The 14,702-nt window shown below is 38.2% G+C and overlaps 1 protein-coding gene across 1 annotated transcript; it reads right to left on the reverse strand.

The window, feature by feature from the left end:
* Window positions 1-13,772: 13,772 nt before the first annotated feature.
* LOC127122930 (uncharacterized) lies at window positions 13,773-14,336 on the reverse strand. Its single transcript, XM_051053202.1, has one exon. The coding sequence runs from the start codon at window positions 14,334-14,336 to the stop codon at window positions 13,773-13,775; it is 564 nt and encodes a 187-aa protein (XP_050909159.1).
* Between the last annotated feature and the right edge of the window lie 366 nt (window positions 14,337-14,702).

A 14,702-nucleotide genomic window follows, 5' to 3' on the forward strand; every position in this document is an offset into this window, starting at 1 on the left:
GTGGGAAAACAAATATGTTTAATGACGATTCCTAGCAACGACTAGAGTACCTGGCTCTATTGGGCAAAATCCCTAGCTACTACTGGGAAGTTTCAAAATCTGACAAAGACAATGCTAGCAACGACTGGGAATGTCGGACGTTGATGAATACAATCCCTAGCAACGTCTGAGAAGGAAGATTTGAATTTTGTAATGATCGTCCCTAACAATGATTGGGGAGAAGTGAGGAATTTTTCTTGAGTAAGATTGGAATGTGCATAAAAGAGTACATATATGATGCAATGTTATGTATGCAAAATATCGATGTATGTTCGGGCTATTGGGGATTATGCTAATGCAATGTTTGTAAATTGTGCCATGTATGATTAGGCTTTGTGGGGGATAATTTGATGTGAGTACCAATGGTGATTGGGCTTTAAGATTGCTTGGGGAAAGTGAAACTGACTTCTCGACATCGAAATCTGGTTTTTCTGGTGTCCAAGCTACGTATGATGTAATTACTGAGGATTTTTTATTGGGCCAAGTCCATGGGATTGTGTGGCTTTGCGGTGTTTGGGTTACACCAAGCATGTTGGACTATGATTAACCTTGGATACTTTGAAAGAAAAGTAACTTCGATGTTTTCCTTTTGATTTTTTTTTAAAAGTTATTTACCCAAACAATTCCAATGTAATGTTAATTAAGGAAAGTCATACTTCACAAACAAAGTAGGAAAAGTAAAAGTATTGAGCACATTTGGTGGAAATGATTTTATTGATAAAATGATCCCAAAAGTGGGTAAGTTTTGTACATAAGTAATTCCTAAAAGAGGTGATTGCGAAAAAAATTGAAAAAGTATAATGACAATGGAAATAGCTCGGATTCCCCCCAAGTTTCAATTATCCTCTAGTCCTTATGTCCTCGAAGGTCCTCAGATCTTGCTTCGAAAGAAAGCGATTGGATTGACTCGCCGGGGAGTGTAGAATATTCTTTATGGATTACAACCTCTCACTTTTATGAATTCCTAATTTTTTCCTAGACCGCCCTTTTTGGTTTTCGGCCTACCTAGATACCTTTTTTTAGCATAAGCCTCCCTTTCGGGTTTTCAACTTATAGGGCTCTTTTTTTTCAAGCGTAGTATTTTTTAATTGCATCCGCATTCACAGGAGATGGAATATCTTCACCATCCATATTCGAAAGTATTAAGGCTCCTCTAGAGAAGACCTTTCTTACAACATATGGGCCTTCATAGTTTGGCGTCCATTTTCCCCTTGGGTCAGTGTGAATCGACATAATCTTCTTCAACACTAGGTCTCCGACCTTGAGGCTGTGGGGAAATACCCTCTTGTCATGTGCCCTCTTGATATGCTTTTGGTATAGCTGATCGTGGAAGATGGTTGCCAAGCGCTTTTCGTCAATGAGGTTTAGCTTATCAAATTTGGCTTGTACCCATTCATCTTCATCGAGCTTAACATTAGTCAAAATCGTTAAGGAGGGAATCTCTACTTCAATAGGAAGGACCACATCCATGCCATACACAAGAGAGAAGGCGTTTTCCCTAGTGTAGGTGTGTACGAAAGTGCGATAGCCATGCAACGCAAATGGGAGCATCTGATGCCAATCCTTGTAGGTTTCTACCATCTTTTGCACGATTTTCTTAATGTTTTTATTGGATTCCTCAATAACATCATTCATATTTGGTCGATATGGCGATGAGTTGTGATGTTCGATCTTGAAGCTTTTGCATAACTCTTTTATCATCCTGTTATTAAGGTTAGAATAATTATCATTAATGATATTAGTTGGGACCACATAATGACAAATGATTTCTTTCTTCAAGAACTGAGACGCCACTTGCCTCGTGATGTTTGTGTACGAGACTGCTTCCACCCATTTGGTAAAATAGTCTATAGCTACCAAGATAAAGTGGTGTTTGTTCGAGGCAGTCGACTCGATGCACCCAATCACGTCAATGCCCCACATGGAAAAATTCCAAGGTCATGTTAAGACGTTGAGTGGCACTAGTGGCACATGAATCGTATCGGCATTAATATGGCATTTATGGCATGTTTGCACATGGCGGTAGCAGTAAACCTCCATGGTCGTCCAATAGTATCCCACCTTGAAGATTTTCTTGACCATCGTATGTCCACTACAATGTGTCCCAAAGGAGCCTTCACATATTTCCGTTATAATTTGGTTTACTTCTTATTTGTTTACACATCTAAGAAAGACCGAATCATAATTCCTTTTGTATAGTACCCCTCCATTCAAGAAGAACTTGGTTGATAGTTTCTGAAGGTACTTCTTGCCGGCGATGGATGCATTCTCATGATATTCTTGGCTTTCTAAGTACCTCAGGGTGTCATAGAACTAGATATGGCCATCAGACTTGTGTTCGGCTGCCATATAGTAAGATGGTCCATCAAAGTAGTAAATGTGGATAAATGGTGCTTTTTTTCCACTTAAACTTAAACTTAAACATGGATGAAAGAGTGGCTAAGGCATTGTTAGGGACCAATTATCACTACTTTTCATATATTATTATTGGTCCCTTTTACCATTTTCTTATCGAATTTACACACTTTTATTCTCACAATTTAGTAAATATGCAATTAAGTTTATTTTAATTATGTTTTGAGTAGATATTTCACTTATTTGTTAGTTTTGTAGAAATTGTGGACAAGAGAGCATTGGATTGCATGAGAAAAATTTGGAAGGAGCTTGATGGGCATTTTGGGAACACACTTGAAGAATAAAGTTTGGAAGAAAAAGTGTTGAGGAAGCTTGCAAGGCAAAGAAGCTGCATTTCCTTCAGTTCGTGCCGCGACCCATGTTTGCGCCGCAAACCCTGCGAAGTCAGCAAGCTTTTTAATTAGTTTGGGCCACTTGTTATATTTTGAGTCCAACTTAATTGTGACATTTTTAGAACCTTTTGAAACCACGTTTCTGCATTAGACCAAAATGAGACCATTAGAGAAAGATGAACTTTAAAACCACACATGGGAAGAAAAAAGAGAATAATCACAAGTTTTGTAATAGCACTCTAGAGTCCATATTGGAAGGCATTCCATTTTTCATTGTTGTTAAACATGGTGATGAGAATCTAAACCCCACTTTGGCAAGATTGGAGGTAGTAACTATCCCTTATTGATTATGTATTCCTATTAACTCTTGTATGTGACAATTGCTTATTGATGTATGGATTGATACTTTCACCCTATTTTAAATATTCATATTTGAGTAATTGTTGAGAAAGGTTATTCAAATCATGTCTTAAAGTATGCTTTCAAGTAGTGAATAAATTGTAGAAATAGATTTATACACTACTTTTCTTTTGTATCAAACATTAAATATTGTTATATTAATAGTTTGATGGAGAAATCGTCTAAAGATTAATATAGTGATTATCACAATCTCATTTAGAAATAAATGTCATTGATAGGATACTTGAGTGTTATCAATAATTTTGAGTCCATATAGTTGTCACTAGGGAAACATAAGAAATTGGGATAGTGAACTCCAATCTTGGCAAGCCTTTTATATTTGATTTAAAACTAATTTCATTGTCTTAATGTCATTTTAATTAAGAGATAACAATTCACTCAAAAACAACTTGGTTAATTTTCAAACATACAACAATTGAGATTATAGAACGGCAGTAATATCAACCAATCTCTGTGGGTACAATATAAAAATATTTGCCGGAAATATACTTTTCAACAAATTGGCGCCGTTGCCGGGGATTGGTGTTCGATATTGCAAGCATTGCAATAATTCATTATTTTAAGTTTTTTTTTATTTTACTACTATCACTCTTGTGTTTCACTTGGTTTGTTAGTTTTGTAGATTCTAGTGCATGTGAGGAAAGGCTACCGAGGAGCAATTTCAATTTGATCCCGAAATTGAAAGAACACTACGAAAGCTCAATAGCAAAACACGAAGAAGAAGGAAACTAGACGAAGAGAGGAAACAGAGAGAAGACGCATCTACTTATTCACTTGTTCAAATTGAAGAAGTGGGTGTAGAAACATTTGAAGGAAACATGGCGGGTGAAGTTCCTACCGAAATATCCGCCAATAGTCCAAGGCGGAATGCCCAATTTGCTCATGGTGGAAGGAACACGGAGATGAAAACCGGAATCCTCCAACTCCTTTATGCAAATCCATTCACCGGAATGGATCATGAAGATCCGTATACCCATCTCACCAAATTCTATGAGATTGCAGGTATTATGGGAATAGAGGAAGCGGGTGAAGAAGCATTATTTAAGAGAATGTTCCCATATTCCTTAGTGGGGAAGGCAAAAGAGTTGTATCTTGATCAATCACCAAGAGTAATGACGAATTGGAATTTATTAGAAGAAAAGTTTCTAGAAAGATATTTTCCTCAATCCCGATTCATGGAAGCCAAAACGGCTATTGCGGTATTCAATCAAGGGAGCAACGAGTCTCTAAACGAGGCTTGGGAAAGATTCAAGTTAAAGTTGAGAAAATGCAAAGGCCATGGTTTTGATGAACTCACTCAAATCCACATTTTTCCAAATGGGCTCCCACCGCATCACAAGGCACTTTTGGATGCTATCGCGGGTGGCTCTCTTATGTCAAAGAATGCGGAAGAGGCGAAAGTCATTATTGACCGGATGACACTCAATGATCGTCAAAGTCAACATGATCGTAGTCCTTCACAAAGGAAATCGTGAGTTCTTGAATTAAATACCAATGATGCTATTCTTGCCACAAACAAGTTACTTTCTGAACAAGTGGAGTTACTCACTCAACAAATGTCCAAACTTCCACAACAAATGAAGAAAACTCAAGGATCTCAAGATAGACATCAAGTGGCATGTTGTGAACTATGTCAAGGAGATCATCCCACCGGTTATTGCCCTCCATTGGAAGAAGTGAGTTATGTGAACAACCAAAATCAAGGTTATCAAAGGCAACCTCCACCGCACAACAACTCATATCAAAGGAGCAACCAAGGCTATCAACAATCAAGATTCAACAACCAAAATTTTCAGCAACAAAGTCCATATCAAAGTCCAAATTCGCAAGTCCAACAATCGCAAGGAGGAAGTTCAAAGCTAGAAGATACTCTCCCACAATTCATGAAAGCCTCCATGACAAACCAAAAGAGCAATGAGGCAACTATCAAAAATTTGGAGAATCAAGTAGGCCAACTTGCGAAGCAATTGTCGGAACAACAAGCGGGTTCTTCTTTCTCCGCCAACACTCAAACCAATCTGATGGAGCATTATAAAGCAATTGTTGCTAGAAGCGGTAAAGAGGTGACGAGTGGAAGAAGTGAGGAGGTTGTAGTAGAGGATGATATGAATGTCGTAACTGAAAATGAAGAAAATGAAGTGGTGGTGGAATATGAAAAGAAAAAAGAGGAAAAAACTGCTCAGTTCGCGCCACGTCCCCCTTTGGCGCCACGAAATGAGGAGGGTCAGAATGGTTCAGCTGAACAGGAGGGTGAAGTAGGTGAGAAGAAAGAATCAAAGGCAAGAAAGAAGAAAAAAGGAGATAAAGGAGTGAGTGCTATCCCAGTTTAACATCTACCTTACCTGCACGCACCATCAAAGAAGGATAATGTTAGACATTATACACGCTTTATGGATATATTTAAGCAACTTCAAATAAATATTCCATTTGCCGAAGCATTAGAGAAAATGCCAAAGTATGCGAAGTTCATGAAGGATATTCTCACAAAGAAGAAGAGATATATGGAAGACGAGATAATCTTGCTTGATGCACATTGTAGCGCCATAATCCAAAATACTCTCCCAAGGAAGGAATCCGATCCGGGCCGAGTCGTTTTACCGGTGACCATTGGAGGCACTTACATTGGCAATGGTTTGGTCGATTTGGGATCTAGCATCAATTTAATTCCCTTATCCATTGTTAAAATATTGGGGAATGTTGAGATGAAATCTACGAGGATGACTTTGCAACTAGCTGATAAGTCTACCACTTCACCATATGGAGTTGCTCAAGATATGCTAGTAAAGGTGGACAAATTCTTGTTTCCGGTAGATTTTGTAGTAGTGGACATGGATGAGGATCGTGATGTTCCTCTAATTCTTGGAAGACCATTTATGAAAACAGCCCGAATGATGATCGACATTGATGATGGACTAATGAAAGTAAGAGTGCAAGATGAAGAGGTAACTTTCAATCTTTTTGAAGCCATGAAGCACCCTAACGACAAGCATGACTCTTTCCGAATCGATGCCACCGAGGAAGAAATAGTGGAGGTTGCAAATCAAGTTCATCTTTCTAATCCGTTAAAGAGATCTCTTATAGGAGCTTACAATGTTTTAACCGAAAATGAAGAAAAAGAAATTGAAGCATTTTTGGATGAATTGGAGTCTTGCAGAGAGATTGCTTATCATGAGGAGAAAAGTGAGGACTTGGATGTGAAAAAGAAAGTGGAAGAGCCAAAATTAGAGTTAAAGATGCTACCTCCACAATTGAAATATGTGTTCCTTGGTGATGATTTCACTAAAGCGGTGATCATTAGCAATGCCTTGTCCACAAAAGAGGAGCATAAGTTGATACAAGTGCTGAAAAAGAATGAAGGTGCAATGGGGTGGGTATTATCCGATTTAAAGGGTATTAGTCCGGCTTATTGCATGCATAAGATCATGATGGAAGAAAATTACAAGCCTGTTGCACAACCTCAAAGGCGCTTAAATCCATAAATGAAGGAAGTGGTGAGAAAAAAAGTTGTCAAACTATTGGAGGCCGAAATGATTTATCCTATCTCCGATAGTGAATGGGGGAGTCCGGTGCAAGTAGTCCCAAAGAAGGGTGGTATGGCGGTTGTTAAAAATGATAAAAATGAGTTGATTCTAACTAGAACGGTAACCGGATGGAGGATGTGCATTGACTATAAGAGGCTAAATCAAGCTACAAGGAAAGATCACTTCCCGCTACCTTTCATGGACCAAATGTTGGAAAGGTTGGCCGACAAGAATTTCTATTGTTTCTTATATGGTTATTCGGGTTACAACTAAATTTCGGCCAATACAGAGGATCATGAGAAAACTGCTTTTACATGTCCTTTCGACATTTTTGCTTACCGAAGAATGCCTTTTGGATTATATAATGCACCGACAACATTTAAACGGTGTATGCAAGCAATATTCTCGGATTTGATCGAAGAGTGCATTGAGGTGTTTATGGATGACTTTTCCGTTTATGGGTCGTCCTTTGACTTATGCTTGAAAAATCTTGATGTGGTTTTGGAAAGATGTGTGGAAACAAATTTAGTGCTCAATTGGGAGAAATGCAATTTTATGGTCACCGAAGGTGTTGGTCTTGGTAAAAAAAATTCTTCCAAAGGGCGGCAGTTGATACAACAAAGGTGGAAGTCATTGAAAAACTACCACCTCGAACAAACATTAAAGGAGTAAGAAGCTTTCTTGGACATGCCTGATTCTATCGAAGATTCATCAAGGACTTCTCAAAGATAGCAAAGCCCTTGAGTAATTTGCTCAACAAAGGTACGCAATTAATTTTTGATGAGTCATGTATAAAAGCATTCCATGAGTTAAAAGAAAAGTTAGTCACCGCACCCATAATCGTTGCACCTAATTGGACACTTGATTTTGTACTTATGTGTGATGCAAGCGATTATGCGGTTGGTGCGGTTTTGGGTCAAAGAAGAGCTAAAGTTTTTCATGCCATCCACTATGCTAGTAAAGTTTTAAATGAGGCGCAAGTCAATTATGCGATAACCAAAAAGGAGTTACTAGCTATAGTGTATGCATTGGAAAAATTTAGAGCTTATTTGATCGGATCTAAAGTTGTAGTTTACACCGACCATTCGGTAATCAAGTATCTGCTAACCAAGCCGGATTCCAAACAAAGACTAATTCGTTGGATTTTATTATTACAAGAATTTGATTTGGAAATCCGGGATAAAAAGGGTTCCGAAAACTTTGTAGCGGATCATTTGTCCCGATTGGTTAATATGGAAATTACAAATAAAGAAGAAGAAGTGAGGGAAGAATTTCCGGATGAAAAGCTTTATGCGATTCAAGTGAGGCCTTGGTTTTCCGATTTCGCTAATTATAAGGCAATCAGTTTGACATCGGAAGACCTCACTAGTAATCAAAGAAATAAATTTTTAGCGGATGCAAAGTACTATATGTGGGATGACCCGTATTTGTTCAAAGCGAGTGTCGACAACATTTTAAGAACGTGTGTGACACTGGAAGAGTCAAAAGATATCCTTTGGCATTGTCATAACTCTCTGTATGGAGGTCATTATAGCGGTTTGCGAACAGCCACTAAAGTCCTCCAAGCGGGATTTTATTGGCCGTCAGTGTTTAAAGACGCATATGAACATGCAAAGAATTGTGACAACTGCCAAAGAAGCGGAGGAATAGGAAAACGAGATGAAATGCCCCTAACCAACATGTTGGAAGTGGAAGTCTTTAATTATTGGGGCATTGATTTTGTTGTCCCATTTCCCTCTTCTTTCTCTAATGAGTATATTCTTGTAGTCGTTGACTATGTGTCAAAGTGGGTGGAATCAATTACTTCACCTAAGGCCGACTCCAAAACCGTGATAAGATTTCTAAGGAAAAACATATTTTCACATTTTGGTGTGCCTAGGGTGTTAGTAAGCGATGGGGGATCACATTTTTGCAATACACCTTTGGAAAAAGTATTGGAACATTATGGTGTAAAGCATAAAGTGACTACTCCTTACCATCCACAAGAAAATGGTCAAACGGAAGTGTCAAATAGAGAAGTAAAAAGGATACTTGAAAAAACTGTTTCGAGCTCAAGAAAAGAGTGGTCTTCAAAATTGGATGAAGCTTTGTGGGCGTATCATACCGCCTACAAAGCTCATATTGGACTAACCCCGTTTCAGATGATTTATGGGAAGACTTGTGATCTCCCGGTAGAGATGGAACATAGAGCACTTTGGGCTCTTAAATTCTTGAACTTTGACTCCACTCTAGCCAGTGAGAAAAGAAAAGAACAACTCCATGAATTGGAGGAATTAAGGAACAATGCTTACCACTCAAACAAGCTTTACAAGGAGAAGGTGAAAGCATACAATGATGAAAAGGTCCGTCACAAGGAGTTTAGAGTTGGAAAAATGGTGCTCCTTTTTTATTCAAGACTCAAGTTGTTTCCGGGTAAGTTGAAGTCCAAATGGTCGGGACCGTTTGTAGTGAAAGAGGTGCGAGATTATGGAGCCATTGTGGTTGAGGACCCAAAGTCAAAAGAGAGTTGGATTGTGAATGGGAAGATATTAAAAGTCTAGCATGGTGGAGAATTAAACTGAGACGTCTATGTCGTTTCGCTCGCCGAACCGTGAAATACCACCGAACCGTCGAGCTCAAACGACGTTAAACAAAGCGCTTGTTGGGAGGCAACCCAACTTCGTAAGCCTTCATTTCATTTTTTGTTATTTCATTTGTGTAATGTATTTTTCTTTGTTTTCTAGATCATAATGGAGGTCAGTCCAATTTCCAAAAAAATTAGAAAATTCCTTCAGTTCGCCCCGTGAACAGCTTTCGCCCCGCGAACTGAATGGAAATTTTAATTCCCCTATTTTTGCAAAGTCCTGGAAGTTGGGAATCCTTCAGTTTGCGCCACGACCCTTGTTGGCGCCATGAACTGAGCGGAACAGACCCCTTTTATTTTCTGTTTTTTGTTTACTTTTGTTTCCTTTATATTTTTTATAACTTCATCTCTCTCTCTCTTCACCACTTTCACAAAACACTCTCTCACTCCCAAACTCAAACCTGACAATCTTAACCCTCTCAATCTTAATAATCCTAATTTTTGCAAGAATCATTTCAATCTCTTTCTCTTATCAAGATGTCTAAGCGCACAAAAACAGTAAGCTCCGGTCCCTCAAGGTCCATGCAGAAACTCATTAGTCAAGAGCATGAGGAGAGATTTGAAAAGCTGATCAAAAGAACCATCCATCCAGAGAGGTTCATTCATTTGTCACCAGGTGGAAACTATAGGAAGATTGTGGGAAATTTTGAAAAGAGAAAGTGGGGAAAAATTTGGGAGCCGGAAGCGGAAATCAATTATGACATTGTGCGTGAATTTTACGCCAATGCTCTTCAATTAGAAGAAGGTGTAGCATACCACTATCAAACTAGGGTGAAGGGGAAGATCACCGCTTTCAATAGGGATGCAATCAATACTTATTTGGGTCATCCTCTCACCTTGGCGGATAACATGCGGTGTGAATACCGTGCTAAAGAGACCGCAAATGATGGGGATCTTGCTGCTGTTAGTGCTCACCTTTCCCTTGAGGGAAGGACGTATGACTTGACCGATCAAGGATTTCCAAAATCTTCGAAGAGGGAAAACCTTAATTTGGAAACCCGAGCTTATTTGGTTCTTTTGTTGAACAACATTCGGCCGCGGAGCCATAGTACCATAATTCCACTCGATGTCGGTTGCCTTTTGTATTACATTATGATTGGGAAATCGGTGGATGTGGCGTCTATCATCGCGAGAGAGATGACAAAAGTGGCAACTAGAGGGAAAAAGTTCGGAGGGAAAGTCGGTGTGCTCATGTATCCGGGGCTGATCATGAGGCTTTGCCGAAGGGCAAATGTGCATATCCCGGATGAGGCGCACCTTTCTATAACCAGTGTGATTAATGATGTGTTTTTGAACAGGTTCTGCCAAAGTCAGATGGATAGAGCTGAGGGAGCAGGAACTTCTTCATCTATGCCTCGCGCCCGCGGTGCACCAGTTTTTGATCAGATGGCGTTTTCCACTTACTGCTGTGAAAAATTTGAGGCTTCTAGGAGGTCTCAATCATTCTTATTTGATGCCATGCAGCAGCAGTTCCAGAACGCACTCTTAGCACCCGAAGCCCGCACTTTCCCGACTTAGGCGGAGTACGTATCTTATTCTAATTGGCCTGAGGGCAGGCCAACATTCATGGGAGGTGCAGGAGGTAGTGGTCAAGCTAGTGGTGCGGGTCATGATGAAGACATGGAAGATGTCATTGGGTCCGTGGGCGGTGGTGTTGATGAGGAGGATTGAAGACCTTGGTTTGGGAAGTATTAGATTTTTTCTTTGTTAGTTTTTGTTTCCCTTTTTTTTTTGTACTTCTGGTGGCTCTCATTTCACCGTGAAATTTTGTTTTGTTAATTGCATGTATCTTTATTGTGAAGGTTAATTGTGTGTTTCTACCAACTTTGGTATGCCCCACCTTTTTGTTTAATTGTTCTTGTTCTTGAGTTAAGCTTAAAGGAACCAAGTGATGCTTGCAAGGAAGGAAGCGTAGGACACTTCGAGTGGTGATGATAAGAATTGGTTGTCCGCATTTCAAGGTACACTTTACCGCTTTCTAGACTTAACATGAATAGTTTGATGGTGTGTTGCAAATTTCCTATCATAAATTCCTTGAGATACATGTCAATTTTGAATCAAAGTAAGACTTAACCAATTGTGAGGTAGCCTTCCATTATGCACTAAATGCGGGAGACCAAATATTATTTCAATTCATTCTTATCATGCTAAATCATGCATCAGTCTATTTTTGTGAAAATTGTGAAAGTGATAGAGGCATTGTTTGTTATTGAGAAAAACCACTTGGCCAAAAAAGTTTTGAATCAACTAACCTTGCGAGGAGTGATCCTTAGTTTAACCCCTTTGAGCTTGTATTAGGATTCATTTGATTGAATAGTGCAAATTCCATTAAAAATATTGCGAATAAATGAATCCTAATTTCTTTCGTTTCAATTGAACCTTCAATCGATTTTGTTTGCAATTATTGTCTTTTGCCTATGTCTAAGTAGGGAGCATTATTCCATAAATTTTGTCTTGAAGTCTAAAGTTGGGGAGAGTAACTTAGAAGATTTGAAAAAAAACTTGAAAAAATGGTGTTTTAGAAAAGGTAAAATTGTGAAAAGAAACAAGAACAATAAGTCACCTTTGAAATTATGGAGCTAGTAAAAACAAAAACAAAAAGAGAGCTCATGGTTGTGTTGTTGTTGAAAAATAAGAAAAGAAGAAAAATTGAGATCAAAAATAAAATTTGTTGTTGAATTTGAATTTATGGGAATGCTCCCTTGGGATAGACATTTTTGTTTGAATTCCCTTAATCACACCCTTTCTTTGTAACCCAAGCCACATTACAACCTTTGAAAGACCTCTTGATTCTCATTTTTTTCACATGATTTAGTGTTTGCTTTGATGACCGCATGATTCGAGTTGATGTTGATTTAATTGTTCGGATGAGTGAAAGAAAACCCTCATGTTTATTCATCACTACTATGATGTTTGTATAAGTTTGATTCAATTTTGACATGTATTGCTTTGAATTTCTTGGTATGTCATTTGCACCCAACAATTGTTCTTGTTCATGTTTTGTCTAGTATTGAGGTAAGTGGATTGTGAAAGGACCGTACACTTTTGAACCATTTGAGTGTCTTTGGTTAATCCTTGTTTCATTCTCTTGTTTCATTACTTTGGTGAAAAACTTTTGTTTAGGGACAAACAAAATGATAAGTTGGGGAGAGTTGTTAGGGACCAATTATCACTACTTTTCATATATTATTATTGGTCCCTTTTACCATTTTCTTATCGAATTTACACACTTTTATTCTCATAATTTAGTAAATAGGAAATTAAGTTTATTTTAATTATGTTTTGAGTAGATATTTCACTTATTTGTTAGGTTTGTAGAAATTGTGGACAAGAGAGCATTGGATTGCATGAGCAAAATTTGGAAGGAGCTTGATAGGCATTTTGGAAGCACACTTGAAGAATAAAGTTTGGAAGAAAAAGTGTTGAGGAAGCTTCCAAGGCAAAGAAGCTGCATTTCCTTCAGTTCGTGCCGCGACCCATGTTGGCACCGCGAACCCTGCGAAGTCAACAAGCTTTTTAATTAGTTTGGGCCACTTGTTATGTTTTAAGCCCAACTTAAGTGTGACATTTTTAGAACCTTTTGAGACCACTTTTCTGCATTAGACCAAAATGAGACCATTAGAGAAAGATGAACTTTAAAACCACACATGGGGAGAAAAAAGAGAATAATCAAAAGTTTTGTAATAGCACTCTAGAGTCCATTTCGGAAGGCATTCCATTTTTCATTGCTGTCAAACATGGTGCTGAGGAGCTAAACCCCACTTTGGCAAGATTGGAGGTAGTAGCTATCCGTTATTGATTATGTATTCCTATTAACTCTTGTATGTGACAATTGATTATTGATGTATGGATTGATACTTTCACCCTATTTTAAATATTCATATTTAAGTTATTGTTGAGAAAGGTTATTCAAATCTTGACTTAAAGTATGCTTTCAAGTAGTGAATAAATTGTAGAAATAGATTTATACACTACTTTTCTTTTGTATAAAACATTAAAGATTGTTATATTAATAGTGAGATAGAGAAATCGTCTAAAGATTAATATAGTGATTATCACAATCTCATTTAGAAATAAATGTCATTGAGAGGATACTTGACTATTATCAATAATTTTGTGTCCGTATATTTGTCACTAGGGAAACATAAGAAATTGGGATAGTGAACTCCAATCTTGGCAAGCCTTTTATATTTGATTTAAAACTAATTTCATTGTCTTAGTGTCATTTTAATTAAGAGATAACAATTCACTCAAAAACAACTTGGTTACTTTTCAAACTTACAACAATTGAGATTATAGAACGGCGGTAATATCAACCAATCTTTGTGGATACGATATAAAAATATTTGCCGGAAATATACTTTTCAATAGGAATCAACCAACTAATTCTCATCTCGAGGGATATGATAGAAGATGATCTCATCAAAGTATGGGATTAGCTTTAAGACATGCTCCTTGTACGGGATCATCTTGGTGAACTCGAGCGTCCCAATCTCCTTTTACTTGGCTGATTACCAAGGCTGAATCTCCATAGACTTCGAGGATTTTGATCATTAGGTCAATAGCAGCTTCAATGCCAAATATACACGCCTCGTACTCTGCCATATTATTGGTGGAAGCAAAGCACAACCTTGCGATGAAAGTTATATGAAAACCAATTAGGGAGGTGATAACTGCCCCAATGCCATTGCCATGAGCGATAAAAGCTTCATCAAAAACAAATCTCCATCGTGAACTAAGTTTCGGTCCTTCTTCAGGGTCAGGGATGTTGCAATCCATTATCAAAATGATGTCCTCATTAGGGAATTCAAAGCGCATGGATTGATAATCCTCCAAGGGTTTGTGAGCAAGATAGTATGACAAGACACTTCCTTTAACCACTTTCTGGGTGACATGTTGAATGTCATACTCAATTAGGGCCATTTGCCAACGAGCGACTCTATTGGCGAGAGTGGGCTTCTCAAATATGTATTTGATTGGGTCCATCTTGGAGATTAATATTGTTTTATGTGTAAGCATGTATTGCCTTAGGCATTTGGCAACTTAAGCAAGTGCACAATGAGTCTTTCCAAGCATCGAATACTTGCTGTCGTTGTAATACCCTAAAACTTACCCTTCATGTTTCTTGGAAGCATGGGATTATGTTTTACACTTCATTAGCATCATATTAGGTCATACTCATTGCATACTGCATTAGTGACATGAATCAGGTTTTGATTGATCACTCCTTAACAGAAGGAGCCCACATAAAGCAAGATTGAGAATTGGACTTCATTCTCCAAGTATACAAGTCTCAAGGGTCTCAGGGGGTTCCAGGTATCTTATTATGATCCTCAGTTCATCAGTGAGAGG

The sequence above is a fragment of the Lathyrus oleraceus genome, chromosome 2, assembly GCF_024323335.1.
Source record: "Lathyrus oleraceus cultivar Zhongwan6 chromosome 2, CAAS_Psat_ZW6_1.0, whole genome shotgun sequence".
Taxonomy (NCBI): domain Eukaryota; kingdom Viridiplantae; phylum Streptophyta; class Magnoliopsida; order Fabales; family Fabaceae; genus Lathyrus; species Lathyrus oleraceus.

Coding starts and splice junctions, on each gene's coding strand:
- LOC127122930 (XM_051053202.1), bottom strand. CDS start 14,336: ATGGACCCAATCAAATACATATTTGAGAAGCCCACTCTCGCCAATAGA.